We start from the raw sequence: 15,308 nt of genomic DNA, 5'->3' as shown, positions 1-15,308 counted from the left end.
GTATGTGGCGCCCTCTACAAAATGCGAAAAAACGGTGGGCAAATTTATAATCTTCATCCCGAAAAACCCCCATATAGGAAATTTCGTCAAAATATTTTGAGTGTGGCAAAAGATATTGCAAAAAAACTGCAAATAAAATTTAACTTTAACACCCTGTAACTCCGTTAATAATCAGTTTTGGAAAAAATGTTATAGAAACAGGTAGCATTTATTTTCAGTCTAGAATTATCCCCTGAATTTTTTGCTCATCATTTCCGGACACCCTGTATTAAGCAATGAAAAAACTAAGCTAACTAACATTACAAGTTTAATTATGTCAAAGTAAGTGTTCGATATGTCCACCATTTTCTTCGATGCACTTATCCATACGTTCCATAAAAGATGGCCTCATATTAAATAACATGATTGGTCCAAAAGAATCTGCAGTTGCATTTATTCCTTCCCAAAGTTGGTTGCGAGTATTTATGGGACTTTTATAAACAAGTTGTTTCATTGCGCCCCATACGCAAAAATCGAGAGGATTAAAGTCTGGGCTACGTGCTGGTCAAGGGAAATGACCACGACCAATTCAGCGTTCAGGAAAGTTGGTATTTAAATATGTTCTGACTTTTCTCGTATAATGAGAAGGTGCACCATCTTGTAGAATCCACATATTTTGCCTGAAATTTAGTGGCAATTCTTCCAAAAGATCAATGAAGTCATTTTGTAAAAAATGTAAGTAGTTCTCACCATTCAAAGTATGCGGGAAATCGTATGGCCCTAAAAAATGGTTACCAATACATTTATTTTGAATTCGTGTTGAAAATGTTTTTCTCTTTTTAAAATGAGGATTTTCAATTTCCCAGATATGATTATTTCTTAAATTAAAAATACCACGGCGCGGCGGCTAAATGTTGCCTCGTCCGTAAATAATATTCTACTAATAAAGATAGGTGGGGTCAAGATTTTGCCTATTTCGGATATCACTTGCAAATTGGTATCTTATTGCTAGGTATATCTGCTGGCAATAAATTTTGCACAGGCGTAAAATGGTTTATCGAGGTTTAGTCTTTTTAAAACTGAAGTTTTACTGATTCCTAAAGCTGAAGATAACCATCTTGTACTAACTTGAAGATCATCTGCAACGTGAATCAATTTCATCTTCTTGATCAGGCGTAATGATTCTCGGTCGGCCTAAATTATCTCGTTTAGGACGAAGTGAACCACTTTCGCTTAAATTCCTAAATAGATTTTCAAATGTTTAGTGATTAGGTTGCAGCCTGTTTGGATTTCTTCTGAAATATTCCCATTTCGCATCACGTCCGTTGAAATATTGTTGACAGTAAATAGTAGATAACCATATCTCTCATTTCTGTATTAGAAAAATTATTGTCTCGGCATTTTCTGTTATTTCTTAATTATCAAAAATATTCAATTAAAACTTTTTCAAATGTCATAGATTATGAAAACAAGAATGTTTAGCTGTTAAAATCATTCGTGACTTCCGTCTACTACGTTACTATTTCTCGTAATGAATTAAAGAATTATGCAGCCGATTTTTAAAATTCGATTATCTCGAAAACCGTTAAGTTTACAGGTTGTTAACAAGTATACATATTTGTTCTTACAATGCCGTGCCTTTAATATTTTCTTCCCAAAAGAGCGCTACTTGATGGGCAAAAAAGTTTAGCGTACATTTATGCCACACATGTGGCTTATGTGGCGTACTCTAAAAATACATTAAATTAGATACCAAATTATGATTTCTCATACCAAAAAACCCCCAGTTAAAATTTTTTTTGTATAAATGTCCAAAAACGTTCAAGTTATTGCGAAAAATAAATTTTGAAATTTCACTTTTAACACCCTGTGTCTTTCTTATTATCAATATTTTATTAAGGCAAGTTGGCTCAAATCGTAATATTTTAAAGTCACAAATGTACCATACTTCTATGTACAATTACTTAAGGACCACCCTGTATATAAAAAACTGTTGCTTAGATACATCAACCAAATTATTCATTACAGAACCACAAGTGTATCCATAAATAAACGCTCTATTTAAATATAATGTCACATAACCAATGTTACATACTTCAAGGGTATAATATAGAACCCAAATGGTGTCGATTTAACTAAACTTGCTTAAACGAAAAATGTCGAAAAAAAATTACAGGGTGTTAAAATTTCTTTTTTTATTTCTTGTTTTCTACTTAACTCAGAACCCAGGTAACTGATTTGGGCAAAATTTGCTGTTGCGTAGTTTCTCTTCATGAAGTATGCAGTGATTATATGTTCTTACTAGGTTAAATCATACAGGGCGTTCATTTTACTACGACCCTTTGTGAATACTCTTCTGTAACCTTTTTTGTACATTTAAATTTGTACACGCAACTATCAGAAATAGGTAGAGAATTTTATTCAACACATAAAATGTATACCGAAATTGTGCTAGGTTATGAAGATATTACTGAAAATATTTATTAACACATGTAATTACCTACTCTTCGTCTATTATATTACCAGTTTTTACTCTAATTGTTAGTATTTAATTTTCTTACACGTAATTAAAAAATAATGACCTAGTGAAACATAGTAATACCTTAAATTAACAAAATATTTAGTATAGCGGTTTTAAATAATTGTAAATTAACAACATGTTTTTTTCAAAATATTTTTTTATAATCGTATAGATATAATAACTGGAACCGTAGAGACAAAATTTCAATTGAAGCCATTACAAACTTTTATGTGTAATATATTGAACAATGCATGGGCTTTGTTTATGTTCGACTGTTTTAATGGCCTAAATTGATAAAAGTAATCGTCTATTGTACAAGAAATGATTTGAAAATATGTATGTCAGTATNGGCGCCCTCTAAAAGATACATTAAATTAGATACCAAATTATGATTTCTCATACCAAAAAACCCCCAGTTAATTTTTTTTTTGTATAAATGTCCAAAAACGTTCGTTATTGCGAAAAATAAATTTTGAAATTTCACTTTTAACACCCTGTATCTTTCTTATTATCAATATTTTATTAAGGCAAGTTGGCTCAAATCGTAATATTTTAAAGTCACAAATCTACCATACTTCTATGTACTTAAGGACCACCCTGTATATAAAAAACTGTTGCTTAGATACATCAACCAAATTATTCATTACAGAACCACAACACAGTGTATCCATAAATAAACGCTCTATTTAAATATACAGGATGTCACATAACCAATGTTACATACTTCAAGGGTGTAATATAGAACCCAAATGGTGTCGATTTAACTAAACTTGCTTAAAGGAAAATAGTCGAAAAAAAGTTACAGGGTGTTAAAATTTCTTTTTTTATTTCTTGTTTTCTATTTAACTCGGAACCCAGGTAACTGATTTGGGCAAAATTTGCTGTTGAAACCTAATGACACATAGTAATACCTTAAATTAACAAAATATTTAGTATAGCGGTTTTAAATAATTGTAAATTAACAACATGTTATTTCAAAATATTTTTTTATAATCGTATAGATATAATAACTGGAACCGTAGAGACAAAATTTCAATTGAAGTCATTACAAACTTTTATGTGTAATATATTGAACAATGCATGGGCTTTGTTTATGTTCGACTGTTTTAATGGCCTAAATTGATAAAAGTAATCGTCTATTGTACAAGAAATGATTTGAAAATATGTATGTCAGTATAATAAAATTGATAGATAAATATTTGGTACAAATACCAAAGTTCAAAAACTTGATTCTTTTGTTTTTCTAGTACTTACAACTAGGAATGGAGGAGTTTCTAAAGGGAACTGAATTGGAACAGTTATTTCAGTTTTTGGAAGAAGTCATTACTAGCAGATTCCGCTTTTCTATAATTTACGAGATAGATACATCGTGTAATAGGTATATGTATATCTACATATATTTACTATGTATATATCTTCAAAAATTAAGATTATAGATATCTATTATAAATTAAAATATGCTACCAAATTTCGTCAGACACAGACCTTCGTTGGGTCAGGTTGGATTATTAAAAAACACTACAAGCTGGAAATTTTTCAATAGAATTGAGTTGTTACCCTTTTTGGCCTTGGAAGGGCAATGTGCCCTTTTTGACATCGGATTTATGTTGAACGTCCAAAAATACATAGGAAAACAACTTACACTTTTTTTAATATAATTTTTGACATTTTTCGTCCGTTTTTGTCTTAAAAAGGACCGTCCACCAATTTTGGACATCAGATTCGTGTTCAGCATCCAAAAATACATAGAAAATCAGTCATCTTTATATTTACTAAAGGTAGTTTTGAGATGACTGCATATCGTTACCCTCGTTCTAATATAATGTATCCCATAAAATTTGACAATTTCACTTTTTTGAAAAATGGAATCATATGCTCCTGTTAAAATTTAGATCAAATTGCTTATTTACTATTTTTAAATAGTTTAAGTTAATATTAGCGATATGGCAGTCACGCGATTAGTTTTAAGTTAATTTTAGTAAAATACTTAAAAAATTAACAAGAAGGTAATTAAAAATATTTTTTTTAATATAATTATACAATTTATTTAAATGTTTTTTTTTGCTTCAATTATTATTATTTGTACATTTTAATTAGGGTAAAAAATAAAAATTAACTTATTTTTTTTCATTATGACGGTGTGATGTTTTTATGGTGTCCTGAAAAATTTTAAAATGTGGGATTAGAACGATGGTATCGATATTCAATATACACTGAAAGAAATGGGCTTATTAAACTGTTTATCTAGAATAATGTGTATAGAGCATATTAAAACATTTTTAACCAATATACAACTTTTATTAAAAAAAAGCAATCATCTCCATACTCATTATTCAATCAGTTTAACTGGAAGGTGCTTAATACACCTTATGCATCTATGAAATAAAGGTTATAATGAATTACTTATACATTATTAGGTGTTATAGACTTTATATTCCAGTTGTATAGTAGGGAAGATTTGTTGTATAAAGACCAGTATCCGAATTTGTATATAACAATTGTATTAACAGAATTATTCGTTCTTATACTGAATATGTTTCCGTTTTTAACGTGTAAAACGCATCTTATAATGGTTAAGTGATCGTCACCTCTCGGTGCATAATCGGTTATGATCGTTGTTAAGTTATATTCATAGTCTTGTAATAATAATCATATGTCAGACCCGAGAGCGAAGTGCGCCGACTCAATAAGAAACCTGGCTATTCCAGCCGCTGATTTAGGGTTCGCCGCACGAGCTCATCCCTTCTAAGATTTCAGTAGCATGCTATGCATGAAGCAGAACGGTACTCAACTATCTTATACAGTCCACTTTTATTGTCCATACATGTTCAATCATTGTCAAAATAAACACACAAAACCACAACGTCTTTATTATCTTTACTCAAGAAGAGAAAATACAACAATCGTAAAATTTCCGACAGTCCGCTGTGCATCGACTTACACACGTCTAGTTTGATGAAAATGGACAGTATATGCACATGTTTTGTGGGATACATGATCATATCGCGTTGTGTGAAATGGAAAATTATTATGTAAGTATCTAACTGTTTTATGGCTTGTAATTGTTTTGTTTTTTCAAATGTAAATCTTGTCTAAATCTTAAAAATTATTATTTTGTAGGTCCTATTAGAAATCGCTGATGTTAAGTTTTACATAAGATGGAGGAACAGAAGGTTAACGGTGACAAAGAAGAGCATGGGTATAAAGTCAATCAACCAGAGGAAATAAAATTATATGGAAAGAAGCTCAACCTTTCTGGGGATGCTTCATTCTTAAGGTGGAAGAGTTATAGTGCAAATTCTCATGTAATACAAGAAAATACGGGTGCATCGTTGCTAAGAAAATAAACTGGACAGTTTTGGGAGCGATTTGTCATCATTTTTAATGCTTAAAAGTATGTTTTATGTATGTTTACATTAGAACCTTAGCTTGTAATTACAGTTATCCAATAAAATTTCTGAAAACTTAATGACATATGTTTTTAACTCATACAGAGTATACAACAGTTTAATACATTTATTATTATAAAACTTATAACCAGTACTAGATGTTCTAATAACGATATGGAACACTTTAATAACAGTTATTGCTATTATTTCGTAAAGGGTATAAAAAACGTTGTATACTAGTTATACAATAATTTAATAAAGAATAAGGTTTATAGTCACTATACAACTGTGCTAGCAATACGCGTTTTATATCCAATATTCACCTGTTTAACTGTCACATATAGAATACAATGGTCTTATAATGGTATATAGAATTCTAATAACGAATAAAACGCATTTCTTTCAGTGTAGAAGAGACTTGTCCCTGCGATTACAAAAAATTTAAACGATGAAATGTTTTTTATACTTTAAATTTGGTTTTAGCACATCAAAATCTACAATAAATGATAGGTCTGATCTAAAGAAAAAAAAATTTTTTTTTGTCGGCCTGTGTAATTAATAATCGCCTTTTAAGAACAATTAGGCTCGTCCGTGAATAAAACCTGCTCCACAAAATTAGGATTTTATACAATAATTTCCAACTTCCAAATCGAAAAAGCAAGACGGTTCGAAAAATTCCGAATGGACTTATACAGTCCGTAGAATATTTGTTGAGATTGAATTCTAAGAAAATTATCGGAACTACTGTAATAATTTACCGCGGTAGAGGCGTGCCTTGAGATTTTCCGCTAATGTCTTTCTACCTCGGGTATAGACCTTTTTAGTAGTCATGAAGAATTTCTCAATATTTTTACTAGATCGAATTTCGACCATATGTACTTTGGACATAAGTGCCAAAAAAATGGCTTCTAATACTAATAGAATTATAGAATTTATATATTTAAATATATAGAACAATATTGAAGTAATTATTAAATTAAAATTATATCAATGCTAATGAGCATGCGCATTAAAGATAATTTCATGTAAGCGAAGTAGCCTCGCAACAGGATTTCATTCAAGAAAAGTTTGGATGTGGATAAAAGTACGTCTAGAATAAACCACTTGAAGAAAAAAACACTCGATAAACACACTGATACAGTACAGATTAAACAAAACAAGAGAAAATACGCTAATGATGACAGTGATAACATTTCAACAAGATCTCACCTGCTTATGAGACTATTCTCACCGAGCATGAGCACACGACTAATGTTAAATTTTTACTTTATTTAAATTTAGGAATATTCTTTTATATCGTTTTTTGTAAGTTTTAAACACATTAGTGTAGGTATCTATTTTACGAAACACGTATTGGTTGTTCTTAAATACTTCCAAATCCTTGTAAAAATAAATTAATTTAAAATTGTTCATTTTTATAGTATCTATGTAAATGGTACACAAGGGTCAGATTCGGTCTGTACAATTTGAACTATGACAATTTGTTGCGTGTTGCCTAAATATGTGACTGCAAAGCAATTTTTCTAGTACTGATGTCTCGTTGCTAGTCGATTAAATTAAGCACTACTTCATCCAATGCTAGTATTCTGACCTCACGTTGGTGACCACAATCATATTTTCTTGTCGTTGATAAAGCCTGGCAAACAAGGAGGAACCGCGCGTTGAGGATACATTTCAGCATATCTTCTAGATCCAGACGCTTCTAAGGAATTATCATTAACAAGACCGTAAACGAAATGCATATCGGTGATTTTTACATTAGAGAATACCCCTCTTGATGAATTTGCACAAAAAGTTCTCAAAATGATAACAGTGTATCAGCAAATAACAATAACTGCAACCTTATTAACAACAATTAAGTTGCCATTACAAAATGTTAACATGACAGTCGCTTACCAGATAAATTACAGTTCGATAAAATTTCTACCCTAAAATTTCTAAATTGATTTAAAATAATTTTTTTGCTCAGAAATCGTTAATTTTACGAAAAAAGACAAGAGACCTTCTTTGTTTAGAATGGATTCTTAAATTGTAAGGTACTAATAAGAAAAAAGTTATGTATGAAACAAGTCATAACCGTAGGGGAAAATCAACAAATTATTTACTGACTGCCTTCTCGATAGCAGAAAATGTCTACTTAATTTGATTTCTTAACTTTTTTGGTATTTCGGAAAAAAATTAGAAACTTATTTTTCCACAGGGAATCACCCCCTGAATTTTTTCACTCTTATTTATTTACACCCTGTATAGTACAACAGTCATAATCAATTAGTTGAAACATTTATTTTGTTGTTCAAATATGACCAAAGAATTTGGTTAATGGAATCAAAGATCAAACTTGACTGACCAATTAATTCTTTGTGTGTATAGTGAAAATTGTAGTATAACAACCCCAGGTTTGATCGACAAAAAATAAGTAAACGTAATTGTGGCCAAAATATGTGATCGTCGTAAGGAATACCTACGTTGTGTGTATCTACTTTTTTCAATTGACCGAAAGGCGCTTGCTACTAACTTTTTTTGAGGGGATGTATGGTTTAATTTTATAAAACAAAGACAAAGTAAATACACCTAACTTTATTATTTACATAAAACAGTCTTCAAATTATACATGTGACAAATATAAAGAACAACAAAAACATTAACAACCTTTTAACATAAAATGAGAGTGCCAGGCTCATCTAGAGCTCCTGCGGGGAAAGAGCATGGCAGAGAAACCCACGATCGTTGCTCTTACCACCCAAATATAAATACAAAACAACCGCTAACCAAAAACATAAATTAAGATCCTTTGCTAATGATAATTAAGACTTGTCCCATTTAATGTGTCACTAAATGTCATTTCACTCATATTAGTCATACACACTTCTAAGTAAAACTGAAGAGGTTTGGTGTTAGCCGGCAGGGCCGGAAGGTACTGGAGTCCAGGCGGGAAGCAATCCAGCTATAGTTGAGATTTCGGGAGATCTGTTAGCAATTCTTTTTTTGTATTTAATTATTCTTTTTTTTCAGATTCGTTCCTCACGGGCGAAAATGTTAGTGAATTCAACAAGGCCCTTATATGCGTCTTGACATAAAGTGAGCACAAGAAATCAAAGAACAACGTAATCATGATAAAAACAAGTTAAACGTGAAACAAAGAAGTTGTTAATGCAATATCTGGGCAGTCACGAACATATACATATTTTAACATGTAATAAATAATGAGCATTCTTTAATAGTAATTGTAACAATTTTATATTAGAAAAATATACGCCCCTGAGCGTAAGACAATGAAAGCTAACATACAAAGAATTATTATCATGAAACATCTATAACCATCACAATCATAAGATTATATAGAACAATTAACAACAAAGTACTTAAAGAACCTGCTAACTAATACCGGTTAATCACTTAATTTTCCACTACTTTGTCACACTACCCGCCGATCGTCTTATTACCCATCTGCACACTGTTCTCACTTCAACTCCCTATCTTCAACTCTCCTGGATTCCTTCCAGAATTGCCCCACCTAGGCGTTTTCTTTTTTGAGGTTCCTTCTACCGACCGTTAATATTTTCATTATTATACAACACCCATGTAACAGGTGACGTCGAAGTTGATAAGATAAGTACGGCTTTGCACAAAATAGAATTGGAAAAACAAAATCATGCTTAAAAAACAAAATACATTTTGTTCATAAATTTTTAGAAAAATGCAACTAATTCTTTTGCATATTATGTTTTTTTGACATACTACGATAAGATAAGATAATAAATTATTATAATGACACTCAGCTAACAAATTATATTACATTGGCAGAATCTTAAAAATTAAGAAGGAAAGAGTGCAAAATTGAATTAAAAATTCAATTTTGCACTCTTTCCAAACTTCAAAAAACAGTGTCTAAGCAAAAATAGTTTAGTACGTTAAAAAATGCATATTTTTATAATGTTCTGTTGCGAAGTTATGAGCGAAAAATATCTTGCCTTCACCGTAAGCCTTAAATTTAATTTATTGTATTTATTATCGAATATCTATATTTCTTATTAATTTTGATGGATGTTTATTACCTACAAAATTGTAATCATTATTTTATTGTTTCGCTTGACCTTAAAACTAGTTATAATTGAACATAATGAAATTAAAGGTGGACTGGTACAAAGTTTGAAGTGTCGAATTGTTATCTAATCATTATCCGTAGTTTAGTCGACAGTTCAATAAGCGATGCCAGTTCCAGTGTACGTTTAAGTGAAAGTAAGTGGTGCGTGCAATATGGGAGACTTAATTGAAGAATGGGAAGAACTCGCAAAAGATTACAAGCAATTAGAGACCGTAAATGACACTTATTTAAGGAAGTTGAAGGAAATCAGCAATTTGCAACAAACATGTTTAAAGCATTTAAAACACCAAAGATACAGATTAAACATAATGAACAAAACTATCAAACACTTACAACAGAGTACCAACAAAGATGCTTTGAGGAACTTGGAGAACGATATCATGAAACGTGAAGCTGAACTGCAACTCATAGAACAATCTCTGCCAAAGCAAAGTGGAGCATATTTAAAAATAGTGTTAGGAAATATTGACGTTTCTTTTTTAAACAAAGAAGGTAAATTTCGATATAAAGACGAATTTGAAAAATTTAAATTAATTAATCACTTCATAGCGTTTGGATTAACAATAATCAACTTTTATTTTGACTTTAGACCACTGCAGTTATTATATCTAGCTTTCTTAGTGTGGTATTATTGCACAATATCGATTAGAGAAAGTATTTTAAAAGCAAATGGTTCCAGAATCAAAGGATGGTGGAGAATGCATCACATTTTATCAACAGTGTGCTCTGGAGTTTTATTAGTATGGCCAGAAAGTGAAACTTGGTCAGAATTCAAACAACAATTTCTGTGGTACAATATTTACAACTGTTTCATACAGTACTTGCAGTTTAAGTATCAACGAGGAGCGCTCTACAGGCTGAAAGCTCTTGGGGAAAGAGACAACATGGACATTACTATCGAAGGATTTCATTCCTGGATGTGGAGAGGTCTTACCTTCTTACTTCCATTTTTGTTTATTGGATACACTTTCCAACTCGTAAATGCTCTTGTTTTATATAATCTTAGTTATCACCCTAAGGCAACTTGGCATGTGATAGTTTCAAGTGTTCTATTTTTCATTTTCTTTGTTGGTAATACTACAACGACTATTATGGTAGTTCCTGATAAAATTAGAGAAAAAATGAGGTTCCAATGCAGAGTAATGACTCAAAGACTTTACAATGTTGTTAATGAAAAAGTTATTAAAATCGGTTAATGTCAAATGGCTACAAAAATTGAGCAGCACATATCTTATAAAATGTATCTATTGTAGAATGTGCATATGAACGTTGAAATAATTTTCACAACATTGTTTTAAGGTTAATTTATAAAGTAATTACTTGCCTTTATTTCATTTTTCAACATTCCATGATGTGACATAATCGATATTTCTTTTAAATAGCACACCTGTATTTTTGATGATATCGTTTAAAAGTGCACATTCTTGTATACAGAACGTCAAATCTTATGATAAATTATATAACGATATCTTTAGAAATGTTTACTCTTCAGTTATATCTTTTATCATGTTTTTCTTCATTTTTACTTTATGCAATGTGATCATATTACAAAACAATACAATTTGCATATTTTTAATAATATTATTTATTTTATTTTATTTTATTTTACTGTGATGTATGCTAAAAAGGTTTCTTTTGGTCCAAATATTAGGTTATATAAATTAACATAGATTTATTTTAATTTGTACATATTTATTGTTTTTTTTAATTAAATTATATAAAATGTCGTTATTTTTCATTACAGTACCTAAAAGTATACACATGTAATTTAATTTCAACTAGTTCAGTTGTAGTCCATTCCAATTGAAGTTTGAACGTAAAAAAATTATTAGTAAACATTTTATTGTATTTATTTTTATGAAGGGTATGTGATAATGATAATATCAAAAAACTAACTCGAAAGAAGTGACGCAAATTGCAAATCATAGGCAATATTACGTTATTTTTCCACTTTTTTACTGTCCATAGAAAATTTAAGCGATATATAAGAAAATTAGTTATTTTATGTTGTAGGCAATTTAATTACCTATAATTTAAGCCATATTTCACCAATTTGTTAACTGTAAAATAAAGGTCGAACGCGAAAAAATCACTTTTCGAAAATTGCGCATTATTATTGCAGAAAACGATGGATGTTGTGATGACCAACATGTTTTTTTTGCAACTAATTGTTTAATTATTAAACGTTAATTTTAGAATTTAATATCGTAGATATAGGTTCTAATTGATCTAAAGAAACGTATCGAAAATGAACAATTTCAAGAAGTTGAAATTAACTTGCTCTCTTTACAATTAACAAAGTAGGATTAGCAAAATAGCGTTATAAATAAATTGTTCCATTCAGGCAAAAGCCGCTAGGGAATTCGCTCTTTTTGCATTAAATAGAACTGATTATCATTCTGCATGCCCTTCCTCCACCGTCATAAGGTGCAACAAAATGTCTACCAATAATTTTTTTAAGTTTTCAGGGTTCATGATCTAATTCGACTGGACTATTGCTAAAAAGATACTTAATGTAATTATAACTAGGAATTCGTATCATAATGTCAAGTAGCGTTTACTTTTACTTAGCTTAAGTGTAAAGTGATTTTTTTTTAATATTCACCGCTTGACTAGATTCAATAACCACATGACTTGATCAAATAATTTGAAAACTGTCAGAACATAATAATTTTATTTCCTAAATTGGAAAGTTAAAATTTTATACCCTTTAGCTTTCAATCCTCAAGTAAAATTTGAATCTGTAGAAGCCTGCCTCATAATATAGTAAAGAAAAATAATGTTGATATAATTTATATTATTTACAATAAACAGGGTGAGTAGTAGTTAGTTAGACCAAACAAAAAATATCTCATCAGACATGGGATATTGTTTGCAGAAAACATCTCGAAACTAAGTAAAGATGAAGATTCACTGAATACAATTATAATTACATTAACACTGTGTGAGGAGATAATGGGGGAAGTCGTCAATAAGAACTCTAGAAGTTCGGTGCCCTGGCTGCATTTCAAAGAAAAAAGATCTATTCCATTTTATTCGAAAAAATTTCATTTATCAAAATAAGTTTACTAAATAAATCAAAAATAACCCAAAACCTATTCATTTCACAAAAAAAATATTATATATATATTTTTTGTTGTAAAATTTTAAACATAATGTATCACACAGTGTAATAGGATGCAGGTATATCATAAACATCTAAAATAATCACAGCACAGAAATATTGAATTTTTTTAAAGTTAAAGGGGTAAATTTCTAAGCCAATAAATTTTTGGGACCTTTAATTTCATTGTAGGTATATAAAATTGTATTATACTGAAGAGTATTTATAGTACTAATAGTAAATTTGAAAACATATTTTCTGATAAAAATAAAAGATAAATATATAATAAATATTTCAATAGAAACCCATTCTTATACTTACTTAGATCCCTATACAGGCCTCTAATTTTAGAAGTATATCACAATATTCATTTTTACTACTATATCCTTCTATACATAAAAAATAACTCTAAGCCTCTTCATTTTACAAAAAAAATTATATGTGTTTTTGTTGTACAATTTTAAGTACCTACAATGTAATCAATAAAAGTCCAAAATAATCATTGACATGATTAGGTCAGGAAATATAGAGTTTGACGCGACTTTTTGTTTCGGCAAGCTGAATTTATCACTATAGATGCTAAATATTATGTACAGGGTGGTTGATTTTCGATAGTTTTATAGGGTACAGCCAAAACAGTGATAGATACAAAAAATCTGATATCGATGTACTGTCCTCTTTTTTTTAGTTTACTTCGCTGGTACCAAAAGGTCTTGGTTAACTTGATTAGTTTTAGATATACAGTTTTTTTTTTGAAAAATGGCCCATTTACATTAACCTCTCTATATCCGTTGTCATTCAATTTAGATGAAAAAAGTGTGCACGTTATTTGTTCTATTTTTTATTAGGAAGCCAGTGGCGTACTCAGATTTTTTACAAATCGCACAGATTTTCCGATATTACATAAACCTAGGTTTTTTTAAATAGAACACCATTTGGCCATCTCGTTGAATAGCATTTTTTAATTTTTTCAGCCATATATAATAATAGATACTTTTTATTTGCCTAAATGTAAAAAATGTACGTATAGATATTTTTTCAGTTGCCCATGAGATTTATTTAGTATTGGTCTCTTCGTTTTCTATTATTATTTTTATATTAAGCACCTAACTTACACTAAAAAATTACAGGATTAAATAAATTATATTATCCATTTATCTTTACTTAATAGGTTTAATTATAGGTACACTTATAACTATTAAACATAAACTAAACAAAACTAACAACTATAAAATGAGAGAAACAATAAAAGAAAAATAGCATAACAAAGTCACAGCAAGTGCTCTAACACTCTATTGTGGAAGAGAGCTACCCATACATGAAAACCAAACCGCCCTTGATGAATTCTGGCCACAGTTTGGTGAGGATTCACATCTGACCAATAACGCGCATTTTGCCGGTTGAATATACCTTCGCTGCTTATAAAAGCCTCGTCGGTCCAAATAACATTTTGAAAAAAGTTGGGGTCTACATGAGTTTGATGCAAAAACCATTGGCAGAAAATGACGCGTCTCTCTTCATCTCCTGGATGCAAATGGTGGACTTTCCTTATAGTATATGGTCCAAACTTGTGTTTTTTTTTTAAATTCTCATTGTTTTGAATTTACCAATTCCTATCGTCCTTTGAATTTCTCTGCTGGATACATTGGGATTTGCGACAACAAAAGCTATAGTATTGATTTTTTCATTTTCTCTATTCTGTATAATATAAGATTTAGCTCTCGGTTTTTGAAAAGAACCAAACTCACACAAGTTATCATAGAGTCGGCTAAAAATTCTCTTTTCTGGCTGATGACGATCTGAGTATCTCTCCAAATATTAGTTTAAAGCTGTGTCACTATTTTTTTCACTTTCAATGTGACACCTCAACATTTGAACTTTGTGAAGATTTTCGTACACCATTTTTATACTTTTCAAAATTAAAACCAAGTAATAGACGTTTAACAAGCTTTCAATCAGTCAAAAATAAACTAACTGTCAATATTAAACAACAAAAGACGAATAAATAATAACATGGCCAACTGAAAAAATATCATTTTTTACATTTTTCTTCATTTAGGCAAATAAAAAGTATCTATTATTATATATGGCTGAAAAGGTAAAAAAAATGCTATTCAACGGGACGGCCAAATACAGGGTATTCTATTTAAAAAAACCTATGTTTATGTAATATCGGAAAAACTGTGCGATTTGTAAAAAATCTGAGTACGC

At 30.1% G+C, this 15,308-nt stretch overlaps 1 protein-coding gene across 1 annotated transcript; it reads left to right on the top strand.

The window, feature by feature from the left end:
- The first annotated feature begins 10,027 nt into the window (after positions 1 to 10,027).
- Positions 10,028 to 11,733, top strand: LOC111691303 (transmembrane protein 120 homolog). Its single transcript, XM_023454979.1, has one exon. The coding sequence runs from the start codon at positions 10,147 to 10,149 to the stop codon at positions 11,188 to 11,190; it is 1,044 nt and encodes a 347-aa protein (XP_023310747.1). The 5' UTR covers positions 10,028 to 10,146; the 3' UTR covers positions 11,191 to 11,733.
- Positions 11,734 to 15,308: the final 3,575 nt, after the last annotated feature.

Source organism: Anoplophora glabripennis, unplaced genomic scaffold (genome assembly GCF_000390285.2).
Source record: "Anoplophora glabripennis isolate ALB-LARVAE unplaced genomic scaffold, Agla_2.0 scaffold489, whole genome shotgun sequence".
In the NCBI taxonomy this organism is placed as follows: Eukaryota; Metazoa; Arthropoda; class Insecta; order Coleoptera; family Cerambycidae; genus Anoplophora; species Anoplophora glabripennis.
The sequence above is the reverse complement of the archived record's forward strand: the minus strand, read 5'-3'. Positions and strand labels throughout refer to the sequence as shown.